This window comes from Trematomus bernacchii, unplaced genomic scaffold (genome assembly GCF_902827165.1).
Source record: "Trematomus bernacchii unplaced genomic scaffold, fTreBer1.1, whole genome shotgun sequence".
NCBI classification, from domain to species: domain Eukaryota; kingdom Metazoa; phylum Chordata; class Actinopteri; order Perciformes; family Nototheniidae; genus Trematomus; species Trematomus bernacchii.
In genome coordinates, this window is record NW_022987689.1 from 3,541,328 (window position 1) to 3,556,041 (window position 14,714).

The window sequence follows — 14,714 nt, forward strand, 5'->3', positions numbered from 1 at the left end:
CCGACAGATGTCAGTGTGACTCAGATTGTACCTGGTTGGATGGACAATAATAAACTGCGATGTAGATTATGAAAAAATTAGTAATGTGCATAATATTCAGAGGTGGGAGAAGTACTTGAATAAAAGTAGAAGTACCAGAGTGTAGGAATACTCAGTTACAAGTAAAAGTCCTGCATTCAACATGTTACTCAAGTTAAAATACAAAAGTAGTAGCATCAAAATATATAAAAATACTCATGATGCAGATTGGTCCGTTTCATTGTTTGATTACATTTCACATTATTAATCCAAATCTGTAAAGTAACTAAGGGTATTGAATACATGTAGTGGAGTACAGGTACAATATTTACCTCTGAATTGTAGTGGAGTAGAAGTACAATGTAGCATAAATTGGAAATACTCAAGTAAAGTACAAGTATCTCAAAATGTTACTTAAGTACAGTACTTGAGTTAATCTACTTTACACCACTGATAATGTTAAAAAATAAATATTGATTCAAATAACCAAAAAACAAATAATTACAATGATAGTAATATTAATCTTGTCAAAACAAAGGAAGTGAAGGACATAAAATATCATAAGAGACACTTAAAGTCCTACAATCCAATGGGAAGCAGTGTACAGATGCATAATGGAACATGCAACCAACATAGTCCATCTTCATTGTATTAGGATGAATAGCTTACTGCAATCTAAATAGTATAAGAAATGGACCTAAAACATCTCCAGAGTTTACTTCAAGAAAGGAAGAAGAAGTATAAAATATCGAAGACAACTGTTACAAGTTATTTAGCTTCTGTGACTACATGAGCTAAGGACAGAGGATCCACTGATCAGAGTTGAACACGGCCTAGGACTGTATGGGCTTTTGTCAGTAAGCGTTGAGAACATCGTGTTTTAGTGTAGATAATAAGCCTAAAGTTAAGCGTGCTCTCACATGGTCGTATTAACCTGATTTGCCCGTCTAACAATATGTAGGTCCCGGCAAACAGAATACACCATTTAATTATGTTAAAGTTGCACTCAAAATAATCATGTATCTTTGTACCTACCTGTAAGGTTTAGATCATCCACCTTGTTCGAGATGAATCTGAGGAATCACAAGATGATTCAAGAGATAAAGGTAAGCATTAAAAAAACGTTGCAAATTAATTTTCTAACCATGGATTTATTGTTTAAGTGTTATTTGAAGAAAAACTGAAATCTTTTTTGATTTTCTGAGACCGTTATGATAATGGTAGCAATATCTTTATTGTTGGTCGGAGAAAACACAGAATGAAGTTAGGGCTCTGGGAAATAATGGGTATGTTTACTATCTATACATGTATCTGCAATCAATAATGGAAAATGTTGCTAATGGCAGCCCTAACAGGGATCACAAGGCAAACAGCTTGGAAACCGCGTATTTGCTTGTATTCCAAGCAATAAACTTCCTCTAAAAATTACTGTAAATTATTACTAATGATGTATTATGAAAATAATCGTTATACTTTGCTTGGCATCTTCATCGATACAATAAGTCTTCAATATCAAAAGCTAGGGAAATGAAAGATATTTACAGCTTAATAGTCAACAATTGAAAATACGATAATTGAAATGACGTACACAGATGGTTAACATGTAAAATAGTTTATTTTTGTAAATGTTTCTAAATTCAATTCCACAAACTCCAAACCTCATACTCTGTACACTTCAAAAGGCATTTTCAAAAAAAAAGAAGAAAAAAAAAAAGAAATAAAAATCTGACTACACAACCAAGAAAATGTAGCACAAACACACTGGCAGGATGATATAATATCATACAAGAGAAAAATATCCAAGAAACAATTTTGTTACAACCATTCATTGAGAAAATATATACAATTGAGTCTTCGGAAAGTTAAAAAAATACATGCCATATACATTACAAGTTCTAAGACTGTCTCCAAAATTTTACAGTCGACTTGAAATTGTGCACGCAAAAACTCTTCCGTTTCTAAGCATGTGACTTGTGAAGTGTCAGTATAAGAAATATTTCTGATTAAGGAGAATGCCATTTCAGTCCAAAAAAAAGGTAGAACACCCTCCGGTTCCAAACACCAGTTCCCTGTTACGATTCTTCCTGTCACACACTGGTTCGTCTAACTCACAATATCATTAGACGTTTGCACCTTATTTTAAAAGCAATGTAAAAACAAAAAACAGGTAAATACATGTCGGTGTTTCTATCCGTGTTAAAAAGTTAAAAAGTCATTTTTGGGTTTCAAAACCTAATTCACAGTTCTTTAAAATCAAACCTGATTAACAGCAAACAGATCACACTGATCTCTCACTATTTGAAGAGTCTTTCTTTTCTTGATTCTGTAACTGATAACTCGTTACGTTAGTCAACAAAAATATTTCTTTTTTTGAGTGGTCAAAGCATGTGTAAGTCACAAAACACTACGCTACAATACCTTACTTTTAATACAACAAAAATACTTTGTGAATTATTGTGGTTATATTACAAATTCTGTACAGAATAATCATAATATATACTCTCAAACTGAAATAACATCCATCTTAAATAAATTTCAATGACAAACGGAACAAAAACAATTTAAAAACACCCAAACATCGAGAAGGTTAAGGTAGTATTTGGTCGGTTATTCCTATAGTTTTCTTTATGTACATTTATACAATAGTAACAGCATGTCTTCCTCAATCTTCAAAAACAAAAGTAATCTAGCCTTCTTTAACTCAATCTCATCATTTTGAGAATAAAATTCATTCACTCAGTAATAAATACAAAACCTCTCGAATTCCACACAAATCACATGACAGAGACCTATGATAAAACTGACTCATGGAATCAAGTATTTAAAAAGTTTTCGGGTGTGTGTGTTTTTTTGTATATTTTCTTTTTTTAGTGCAAGTTAATATTCCCTTCGCGGTATTCGTTGCTGTACATTCCTCATTCAGTGATGTCTACATTTAGTCATACGGTATACATTGACAGTATGAAACAAAAGGGCCTGCCCTTAGTAAGCAATAAGGCCGCACCCTGCACAGTGCTTTCTCATTCGCTGGTGGATTCCGCACCCCATGTACACCCAACAGATGCACAGACACATACAGACACACAGAGGCATCTCATACAACAGAGCCCCTCACATATGGCACGAGTCACACCCTGCTACTGTGTTACATCTCCCTTCCTCCAGCCGATTTCCTCTCCGTCGTCTCGATGAACCCACATGTGAATTCATTTATCTCTCTCAGGGCTCAGGCCTTCTGCTCATTCATAAAATGACTTTAATGTGAAGCCTTTTTTCTCTGTGCAGAGATCCCAGCATCCACTCTATAGCAAGGAATGCATTTAAGTTTGTCGTTTCCTCAGTTAATCCACTTCCTGCATTCGGGAGCTCCACAGAGGCAAGCAATCTTGTTCTGACCCGCCACAGTGTCAAACTGGTAGTCGAAACAAAGCTGGGAAACAGGGAGAGAGTCATCAGTTTCTAAGCATCGTCATCGTTTGAGCTTTTGACAAGATTCAAATCAGTCGTTTAAGTAAGAAGTCTAATTGAGAAATTAAGATATTCACCTCCTCTCCTTTTTCAACTCTGCGATTGCAGCTGATGATGATTTTGTAACCCCGCTCAAATGTGACCACCTCAGCAACACAGTTAGGGCCACAAGAGTGGTTGACATATCTAAAAAACAAAAAACAGAAGTGAAAAACAGATTTCAAACACAATCACACAACATTCTCGGTATGAATGTGAAGAAACGTAGCTTTTGCATTTAAAATAATTGCAAATTACAATTATGATATATTCTTTATATAAATCAAGTATTTTGGTTTGGATCTGAATTTAGAAAATGCATTTCCTTTAACTTAAGAATCTAGATTTCTAATGCTACGACTGCTACTGATACTACTTAACATGATACTTTTCCTATTCTTTCTCACATGTATTTTCTTTTTTTAATAATAAAGGCTGAAGCATTTATTTATCTCTGTGAAGCTTTTTTATGTTATTGTGTTTTTGAAAGTCGGTTGAATGTGTGTAAGTGTAAAATGATTTTTAAAAAGTGTGTGCTTTGTGGCAGAAGGGCAATACAGGCGTAACAGATTGAATAGGGCACCATCTTGAAAAAAACAGTGTGCAGACGAGCAGTGTCCTTGATTTGGAGCTGCAGGACAATGAACAACGTTATTAAATGTTCTCTTTAGAAATGTCACAATAAGCAAAGGAATCTCACAGTACCTTGCTAGCCCTCCAGTTCGAGTGGCATCTACAACGTGTTCGCTGTCGATGCGGAACATGAACACTGTTCGGTTCTGTCGAGGAGAGAAGAGAATTAACATGCCGTTTGTCATGGAAGGGGAATTTCAGCTTTTAATATATTCAAATCAGATGAACACCTGAGATTTGTAGATCTTCTCCTTGCTGACGGCGACCTCATTTCGGAGGACGGTTCCATTGTACTCGATCACCATAGTTTGTTTTTCGATGTCTCTCGCAGCAAACAGCCCCAGGCCCTGCGAACACATCACACACACAAAGGTATTCATTCTGTCCACATGACTCGGTATCAAAAAGCTGAGAAAGCATCTGATTGGACACTGACCTGGATGCGGGAGCGGGCCAGGTAGACATTGGCTCTCCACTCGCTCTTCATCCAGCGGTACTGAGAAGACCTGGGGTGCATTACTGCAGTCTTGCTAGGGGGGGCGCCACCTTCTCCTTGGGCCACATTCTGGTTAGACCGGGCAGTGCTGCTGGATACAGCTATCGCATGTGGCCTGTGAAGAGGGGGATGTAATGAAAATAAAATAACATTGCAAATATAATAATACCCTTTGTGTTGTACTTGGTGACAACATACAGATAACTAATGTCAGCTTCACTCAAATGTACCTGATCACCAGCGAGGTGAAGGGAGAGCTGGTTCTCGGCTGCGCGCGAGCACTGCCGGCTGGATTGAATATGAGAGGCAGCTCCACAAGAGGGTGGCGTCCGTAACGGAACGAGTACCTGACACAAGCTTCCACTCCTGGGAGCTGGAATTTAAAAAAAAGGTTTTAAATATCGCAGCCTCTACAGAGTATGACCTAAGCAATTCTCAAAATGTATATCGTTTAATCTGAGTAAAAACACTAAGAGCGCCAACAAACCGATTCAGAGATCTTGGTGACTGCGGGGACTGTGAGGCCAAACAAGTCCTCTCCTTTCAGGTAAACAGGGAAGAGCTTCAGAGTGCCTACTTCATTCCTCTTCTCTGAAACAGGACCCAGAACTTTGTCCCACACTCCTAATAACAGAGACAAAAATACATGGTACAAAATTAGCAAGTAAATTAAATAATGTATATAATAAGTAAAAACACAACAGTTAGCATTATAGCAGTCAAAGAGAGTGGACATTTAAAATTATGTTGCACATATTTCGATTCAACAACTTTATTCTATATATAAAACTGCAATGGCATTGTATGGATTATAATTTGTATCTCTCCCTTTATACATTTTTATTACACTATGCTTTATTATGCTTTTACTGTATATTTGTGTCATATTTGTTACTGCAAAATACAACTATAGGACAAAAAAATACAGCGTAACAAGTAAAAACAGACCTTTAGCAGAGCTGTCAGTCAGGACCAGGTCTTTGTAGCCCTGTTCGATGACTTTGATGGAAAACTCCGGCACATTCTCTCTGTCCTCAACAGAGCAGACGTAGCGGCATCGGTGGTTGCCATGACGCATGCTCCAGTAGATGCGGCAAGTCTCGTAGCCAACTGGAAAGATGGCTGTGTTGGAGTGGAAGGCCGCCATTTGTAGAGGGGTCAGTTGGCCGATGGCGTGCAGCACCAGGCTGCCCACTCTGAAGGTGTAGCCCAACTCGGGCTGCCGCACCGCCGTGGCAATCTGACGCACCTCGTCTCTTTGCACGTAGACGCGCCTGAAGACAGCGAAACAACGCAGCTCGTGATCCAGCGCCTGTCCGGCTGTCCCCCGGGGCCTGTGGGCGTGGCACAGCATGGTCTTGTCCTTGAAGAAGGTGCAGTGAGCTTGCAGAGCGCAGGTGAAGTGGTAGACGTTGGTGCAGCGCAGGCGGTTGCAGCCGCTCGTCGCGCCGATCTGCTGGCAGTAGGCGCAGCGCACCGTTTGGCCGCGACGCATTGCGAGCTCCACGTTGATGAGGGCGCCGGCCTGCGTCTCGTACACCTCCGTCGACCACAGGGCACAGTTCAGGTGAACCCACACATCGAGGTCTAGATTTAGAAGTCTCGCAGGGCCGTCTGTGATCCCGTCTCCAAACTGGTGGCAGAAACAGCAGCGCCGGTGGTCCCGCAGAGAGACAGGAGGGCGCAGCGAGGCCCCGAGCTTCTTCAGGAGCTCGTCGATCTTATCCTCATCTGTGAGTTGGGAATTCCCTCTAGGCACTACGACCTGGACCGTCCACTTCCTCCAGCGGAGTCCTTTCTGTCTCTTTCCCTGGTGCCAGCCGTCATGAGATCTCTGCCGAGCCTTTAGCTTCACCGTGACTTTGATGGCATCGGACTTCATCTCAATCTTGGATGTGCCGCCTGCCATGGGGAAGGGAATAGGAGGAGTGGAGGGGGGAGACTGCTTGGGCTGAAGCTGAGCCAGGCAATGAACATCCAGCGATGACATGTTGTTGTTGTACTGGTGGGACGTTTTAGAAAAGCTTTCCGATTGCTCACAGGAAGGGAGAAGAGACACTGATTCCTGAAAAGATGAGAGCCATTATGTAAGGCATAACATCTAAAATAATCATATCAACCGCATGTGATTTAGAGCCACTGCAGTACAAACCTTTGTGTCTGTGGTTGATCTGGATTGCACGGGTGTCGAGGAACAGTAGAGAAGGAAGCAGCTGTGACTGCAGAAGACCAGATCTTCAGATTTAAAACGGCCTCCAGATTCCTAATGAGGGAAATCAGTTTGAGTTTTAACAGCCTGAATAAGGAATGTTTAATCAAAGCTCGACCAACATGAGCTGCTTAAGCTCAACTGAAGTTATTAAATAAACATCAAAAACATACAATATTGAAATAACCAAAATCCTAAAGATTGAAGTCATGGGGTATTTAACCTACTAATTCATCTGAAACTGATTTAACTACAGCGCGGCAGATTTACATAATCAGAGGATATATGCATTAATACTGCTGTGCTGCTGTGTGTGTATGTCTATGGTTCCTTAGGCTGAATGTAGATAATCTATCCTCTAAGGTAAAGTCAGGGCATCCAGTCATGGCACATTTAGTTTATTGAAAATAATTGCAGAAGGTGTTCCGTCTACTTAATATCCACCCTGCTTGTCTTTTGGAGTATTTAAGCCTAACTAATCTGGTACCTTCATGTGGGCAGGGAGATCTTTGATGGATTTCTGCACTCCATTTCCCAGAACCACCACCTTACAGTTGCAGCACCAATGAGGTCTACATCCAGGGCTGCCAGGCGTCCTCTGGTCAGGTCCTCGAGCTAGAGCTGCGCCTGAAGAAACAGAGAAACATGATTTTATTATTAACTTTATAGCAATGCATTCTCTCTGATCATCTACAATGTAATGGCGCTGGTCTTAAAGTTACCAAATAAATAAATCAAATCAAAGTGTATTTATATGGCCCAATATCCAAAAGCACGTTTGTCTCAGTGGACTTTGGAGATTAACAAACATTTATGACAGTGCTTAAAGATCAATAAAATGACACGAAAAAAATAAGAGACAAGATGGAATGTAAAATACAAATGGAATAGATACAAATAAAATGACATAAAATACAACAAGACAATAAAAACATAATAATCAAAATAAACTGCCTATTACAGAAGTTAAAATAAAATTAGGAATATAAAATTGCAGTTTGGCGTTTTTTCACAGGAAGTAATTATTCTAAGCTTCAATCAGACATCATATTTAATAAGAAAGGCAATTTAGTTTTATTCCCTCACCTGGGCTGTTGGGATGGAAACGGAAATGATGTGCCTGCTGCTGATGCATCATGGCCTGAGGTCCGCCGTGTCTCATCATATGTCCCATGCGTCCTTGCATTCCTCCATTGTCTCCCTGTCCGTGGTAGAGCATAGAAGGCCGAGGCTCCATGCCGTGAGGGCCCATCCTTTGACCAGCGAGTATAGATAGGGGCCCTCTGTCTGGGGTGCTACTGACCTCGTAGCTACTGGGGATCTTCACGCCTAGGAGGTCTGAAATGGCTGCCACGACACCTGTGATGTTCTGAGATAGAAAAGTATAGTTTTGTTAAGTCTTCGTGGTGCATGCATGTAAGAAAAAGGATATGGATAGTTGTAGAGGAATCTGTTACATCATATAATATATGCTTACCTCTGCTGCAGCTGGTCTCATTGTGATAGCTACAGACACCAGGCCTAGTTTGGAATCATTAGACATGGAGCCAAAGGGGGAGCCGAAGAACATTGCAGAAGGCTCTGTTTTGATAACCTGCAGTTTGATTTCTGACCCTGGAGAATCAAATAGGAAATGTTAGCCAAAACACTGTTGAGTGATACTGGAGTTGAGTGTTTGAAATGCATACACAAATTATGACTACATTACAGAAATATAGGAATAATTGTGTTGAGTTTTTCCGAGTTGTGTGGATTTACCTTTCCCATCAGGAGCAGGAAGCATGGGGAGGACAGGCGACAGGCAGGGGGACAGAGGCTCCTCCTTCACCAGAGACAGGTCAGGGTAGCGACTGATCTCCATGCCAACAACGCTTTCAGGAGAAGAGGATGGAACAAAACTGTCAGGAGTATCTCTTTCCTTGCAAGGCTCCTGTCCTCTGTTGCTGGATAAATCAAAAGAAAACCCCTTCTGTCGTCATCATCATGTTGCCTAATCCATTCTCAAAGCATTATTACAGGATTAATCAACACAAAAACAAACGGAATGACACAGTTTTTGTATGCATTTACCTGAGCTCCTCCTGGTTGTTGTGAGGAGGGGTGGGGAGGGAGGCTGGGACATCCACAGTTTTGGGCCCCTGAGCAATGGCCCTGGCTAGAAGGTCTTCCTCAGTCCTGAATGGGACATGCAGCGGCTTTGGGACCAGGCCTTTGGACACTGTATGAAACAGGAAGGAGCACAATGTTAATACACTCGAGGTTAAATGTATACATGTAGCACATTTCTTACCACATGGCAAAGTGCTTTACAGAACACACAGATAAAAGCAACAAATGATAAAAACAAGTACATTTATTTTTAAAATGATTGGAAAACAGGTATTTAGCTGAGATGTGATGGTCGTCATCATAGTTTCAAATAATAAGCAAACTTCTGGCAATCGAGAAGCATAGAAGCTAAAGGCAGCTTCACCATGTTTAGTTTTGAATCTGGGAACAGCCAGTAATTCAGAATCTGAAGGAAAGGCTGTGCCGAGTGGGGAGATCTGATACAGGGGTATCTCCTCTTGCACTTTATATGTCGTAGCTGCTACATTGTACTGCCATGTGGTAAATACTTGTATATGCTTCTCATGCTCTTTCTGCATATCATGTATTTATTTTTGCTATGTATATAAATGTCATGTTCTTAAATGTTGTATGGGAGGGACTACGGATGGAAATGAGCTCAAAGCTAAAATCCGGCATATTTACATTTGAAGCATTATTTGTTGTTGTGCGATGAAATGAATAAAATGAAATGATACGTAAATGTTTTTTGCGAGATACATCCTTCTGAAAGCTTACCCATGGCAGCAGCTTTGCTGGCCAGCTCTTCAGTTGTGGCAAATCCATTGATCATTTTCTGTCGGTTCACAGGTGGTGGGGTTGGAGGAAGAGACGCTGGTGGTGTTGGCGGATTGCTCAGGTTACTCTGCTGTAGGAACCAATACAGTGTCAGCACGGCATGATGCTGACACACTTAACATCACAACATCACTCTGTTTACCCAGTAAGTGAGGTAAGCAGATCTCACCTTGTAGGCCAGTTGGGAGTAGTAGTCAGAGACTCCATCGAGTGAGGCGCTGCCAAATGTACCAGCCAGGAGGCTCTCTCCGTTCAGCTGACCGCTGCCATAGGGAGCGAAATGGGCGAAGTTGACCCCAATCAGAGGCTCCATGAGGGGCAGCAGGGAGAGCTGCTGTGGGGAGAGAACAACAGGATCAGGGGAAGGGATCGGAGTAAAATCACGACCAAGTGCAATAGATGCTAGAGCCCCAAACCCCTAACAGAATATTACAGTGTATAAATATAAGCACTAAAAACAAACAAAAATAAGAAGACCTAACATAGCATACATTATTTGATAGTTAAGATGATCTAATCATAAACAGCTTCGTTCATCGTGGATACAAGGACTTCTCATACAAGAAAAACCCTTCCTCCACCACCAAGGCTATTAAGTTAATGAAGCGAGCATTAACTGTGTTTGGTATAACATTTCCGGTTATTATACCATGTTCTAGGGCTGTGCAATTAATCGTATTTTAATCGCAATTACGATTTTGGCCTGCCACAATTACGAAAACATAATCGAAAAAAACGATTATTTTGCTTTGCTAGGTTGTGACAGTGCACTGCAACATATTTGATCAAATGTATTTGTATTTATCATATTTATATATGTTTAGTAGCTTGTTGAAGTGCGCTCCAAAATATTTGTTGATCTTGTTTATTGGTATTTATTATTTTGATATTATTTATTTAAATGTAAATATAAATGTATCATTTCTTTTTGTATTGGTTTTTCAGTTGAATTATACGCTCAGGGAAATCAACAGTTAAAAAGATACTGTTCAAATTATTATTTGTATTTAAAAGTTCAATAAATGGATGTTTTCAAAGTCAATGAATAATCGTATTTAATAATCGTGATATCAATTATTGACCAAAAATAATTGTGATTATGATTTTTGCCATAATCGCACAGCCCTACCATGTTCATTTGCCTATTTATGGTACAGAAAGAACTGTCATAAGTCAGTGAGTGGGTTTGCGAGACTATCAATAGTAATTTTAAAAGCTCAAAGGTGTTGTTTTTTAAATTTGGTGGTCATTTCTTACCATACATAGGTATTTTATGTCCTGTAACATTAGATATCACCGCTAAATGCACTTTAATACAGGGATAACTCCTCTTGCACTTTAGGTATCTCTTGTATCCTCTCGTGCACTTTATATGTCGTTGCTGCTATATTGTATTACCATGTCATAAATACTTGTGTATGCTGCTCTTGCTCTTTTGCACCTTTTGCATATCATCTATTTTGTTTATGCTATGTTTGTAAAATGTAAACTTCTTAAATGTTTTATGTGAGGGACTGCGGATGGAAATTAGCTCAAAGCTAAATCTGGCACTGTTACGCTTCACACATTCATTACTGTGCATTGTCCCTGCCAAATAAACGATTAAAAAAAAAAAAAAAATATATATATATATATATATATATATATATATATATATATATATATATATATATAGTCCTCCCTAACTGCCATCTCTAAAAATGTGGCCTTGAGTTTGGATTTAATAAAAACAATTCTCAAGTAAAATCTCTAGTCCAGTTATCAACCTTGCTGCAATTAACAAGGCGGGTAAAAAAAGAGCAGAATCAAACAGTTAAGTGTACAATAAAGGAAATAATATTTTCCAGCTCAAAGCCACAGTAAGTTACAATTTCCAGTTTAGCTAAACTTGCGAGAAATTAGCAAACAACATTTCATTTTACTAAGATGCGTGTAAAACAGTTTTAATGAGTGAGACAGCTTCATAACATTTAAATAAATAAGCGTCAATCAATGAGGGACTTGAAATATAATAGCAAATCTCCTTCCACTCTCCTCAATAATAACAGCGTGTGTGCAGCTGTCATCCAACAAGTACCTAATTATAGTAATATGCTTATAATATGTGAAATTAGTGTCTGAGCACTTGGTGGGGACCGTTTTCTATTCTGGCAGTAATTAATACTTTACAATTCTGATTAAAGCATTCAGATTTCCAGCTATTGCTTTCTACCATCCGTTGTTCCCAAAGATGTGCAGCAGTGGAGCTTCAACCATTTTTATAAAGAGCAGGTTACAAGGTGGTCAAATCAATCTTACCTGTTTGATTTGGGTCATTACAGTGTCAGGCCCAGAGTGCATTAGTTGCCTCTCATCCCCTTCCTTTTTCCTCTTCTTGTAGCGCGAGGCAGGTTTCTCTCCTCCTTTGGGAGCCCTTTTGTTCCTTCCTTTCTTCTTCTCCTGTTCGGGGATCACAGGTCCAGAAAAGTCTTGAGTGCCATCAGAGTACGCCTGCAGATGAGAGAAAGATGGAAATACTTGCATATAAAAAGGCATGAATTAACTTCAAATAACTTGAGCAGCATTATATCTAATAGTTAGATGCTTTCAAACAGAACTATGACTCATTCAAAAATCATCAGCAGTGACTAATTTAACCATGACGCGCCTCCCACCTGAATCACTTAGCCAGTCTATGACTCACTATGATCACCCCCTCACTGATCTAATTGTATGACTAACAGAAGAACTGACCCCATTGCTGTCCATGGAGCTTTGCCTCAGCAGGGCTTTGCAGTCAGCGAGCTCCTCCTCCTCTGAGCGGATGCTCTCATCCAACCTCTGCTGGGAGAATCCAGAGGGAGGTGTGCTCTTGTTCTTCAGAAGGTGTTTCAGTAGTTCATTGCCAGCCTCCCCCTTGTTTGGACTTTGCCCAGCAGCGAAGGGAGACCCACTCCCTTTATTGCCCTCCTGCTTCACAGAGCTCATTCCTGAGCTGATGTGCCCGTCCCGAGGCCCATGACACTCGCTGGCATCAGTCTGCTCCAGCTTTATGTTGCTAAGGATCCTGTCATGTTCCTGAGCCTGGGCTCTTGACATGTCTGATAAGAGACCAAGGTGTCCGGATTGGCCTCCAGAGAGCTGCCTCTCCAGCTCTGAGTGACTGGGGGTGGAAGATCCCAGTAAGGGGGACCTTGACAAGTCCTGGTCACCGAATAGATGGGTGTTTCTGGTTGGAGTTGAGGAGGTGTCCGACACACACGGGGTGAGAGGGGCTGTGAGGTCTGAGTGTGGAGTTGAAGGGGTCTTGACTGAGTCTGCGTCATCATCCTTCTTCTTTTTGCGGTTTCTCTTCTTTTTCCCCTTCTCATCCGGGATGATGTTGGAGTAGAGTTGGATCAGAGACTGACCTGAGCCCGGGAAGTTAGACGGCAGAGGTGTAGAAGAGTCGATTCCAAATGGGGGACCCTCACCTGGCATCTGAAGCATCATTCCTGGTCCACTGAACTGGCGAGGTCTGGGTTGACCCTGGGGGAAATGAGGTGCTTGTAGAGAAAGATTATCAGGCCCAAAACCAGGGCCCATGTCACGGGGCATCATCCCATTGCCCATCATGGCCCTCCTTTCCCCTTGCATAAAGGTCCCAGGTGGTGAGCCCATGCCTGGCTGCATGCCCTGCTGCTGGGGGAACATTGGTGCGAGTTGTTGCTGTTGCTGCATAGGAGGCCTTTGGGGCTGCATGAAGTCCTGTGGCAGCTCTGCGTTAAAAAACGGCATCTGAGAGAGAGGCGCCATGTTGCCATCAGGCCCCATCATCCCTTGCTGCTCCATTTCCATACGGTGTTTCAGGGCCCTCTGACGTTCAACTTCCTGCATGAGCTGCACCCGCTGTCTCTCCTGCTGCTCCCTAAGCCTCTCCCTCCTCTCCCGCTCCTGGAAGCCTTCACTGAATGGATTGTTGTCATCGAACTTCATACTACCTGACTGCATGGGTTTTACACCCCCTGGTGGAGCTGGGGGTGCCTGGGGATCCACAGGCAGTGGTGGGTGTTGAGGTATATTACCCATTGGCATCTGAGTAGGTTGGCCTGGATTTCCGACAGGTACCTGGGGGGGCATTATAGGGGGCATTATAGGGGGCATTATAGGGGGCATTCCTGGTCCAGCCATGGGCAATGGAGCACCTGGATGCCAGCCGGGTGGTGGGTTGGGCATACACGGAGCTGGATTGGGCTGGCCAGGATGAACAGGCATCTGCATGATGGGATTTATTGGGGGTCCGCTGGGGACCATGCCAGCAGGGCCCGGCATCGGGTGCATCCCAGGCATTATGGGTGTCATATTGTTTTGCTGCTGTTTTACCCGGTACTCCTCTATCAGTTCAGCATGCTCCTTCTGCTGCTTGCGGATCTAAAACAAAACATATTCAGAATAATTGTTATTGAGTTTCTCTATGAAATTACTTTCATCACTTTCAAGGCATTTTATCAGCAAATTTACAAGGACACGGGTTTACCCAAGAGAGGACATGAATGGTTTGAATTTTAAACAGTAACTGAAGAAGAATTCAACTTTAAAAGCAGGAGTTGGAAAGTACAATGAGCCAGGATTTTGTTTTGAGCACTGCTCTTTTAGCGAGTCAAGGCAGGCTGACAGGTACATTGCTGACAAAGGCTGTGTGTTTGGAATCTGTCAGTCGGTTGAGATATCACTTTGTCAAGCCACTTGAAAGAAAATAGTTTATAGCATACCCTATACCTACATTATCTGTTAGATCATTCAGATTAAATTATTTAATATTCAATACCAATAACAAAGATGACATGACAAATCTCAAAAATATGTAAAAAAAACAAAACGGGAAAGGTAAAAAATTGTATCTTTTACATCTTAGTTGCATTATTTTAGATCTTAGGTCTAACCCTAACACCAAGTTCACTAAGTGATTGAATATAAGCTTGCAGT

General features: G+C 41.2%; 1 protein-coding gene across 6 annotated transcripts in view; it reads right to left on the reverse strand.

Moving 5' to 3' along the window:
• Window positions 1–1,614: 1,614 nt before the first annotated feature.
• The window catches only part of kmt2cb (lysine (K)-specific methyltransferase 2Cb), a 63,001-nt gene continuing 49,901 nt past the window's right edge, over window positions 1,615–14,714 (reverse strand). For all 6 annotated transcript variants that reach the window (XM_034137079.1, XM_034137080.1, XM_034137077.1 and 3 more), the window contains 18 exons: window positions 12,504–14,159; window positions 12,069–12,260; window positions 9,940–10,104; window positions 9,711–9,840; window positions 8,934–9,081; window positions 8,622–8,806; window positions 8,341–8,477; window positions 7,950–8,232; window positions 7,351–7,490; window positions 6,807–6,917; window positions 5,603–6,719; window positions 5,142–5,278; window positions 4,885–5,027; window positions 4,595–4,769; window positions 4,389–4,505; window positions 4,231–4,304; window positions 3,564–3,672; window positions 1,615–3,448 (listed from right to left, as the gene is read on the reverse strand). In XM_034137079.1, the coding sequence (XP_033992970.1) occupies window positions 3,356–3,448; window positions 3,564–3,672; window positions 4,231–4,304; window positions 4,389–4,505; window positions 4,595–4,769; window positions 4,885–5,027; window positions 5,142–5,278; window positions 5,603–6,719; window positions 6,807–6,917; window positions 7,351–7,490; window positions 7,950–8,232; window positions 8,341–8,477; window positions 8,622–8,806; window positions 8,934–9,081; window positions 9,711–9,840; window positions 9,940–10,104; window positions 12,069–12,260; window positions 12,504–14,159 (5,112 nt within the window). In that variant the 3' untranslated portion in view covers window positions 1,615–3,355. The remainder of the gene's footprint in view (window positions 3,449–3,563; window positions 3,673–4,230; window positions 4,305–4,388; window positions 4,506–4,594; window positions 4,770–4,884; window positions 5,028–5,141; window positions 5,279–5,602; window positions 6,720–6,806; window positions 6,918–7,350; window positions 7,491–7,949; window positions 8,233–8,340; window positions 8,478–8,621; window positions 8,807–8,933; window positions 9,082–9,710; window positions 9,841–9,939; window positions 10,105–12,068; window positions 12,261–12,503; window positions 14,160–14,714) is intronic.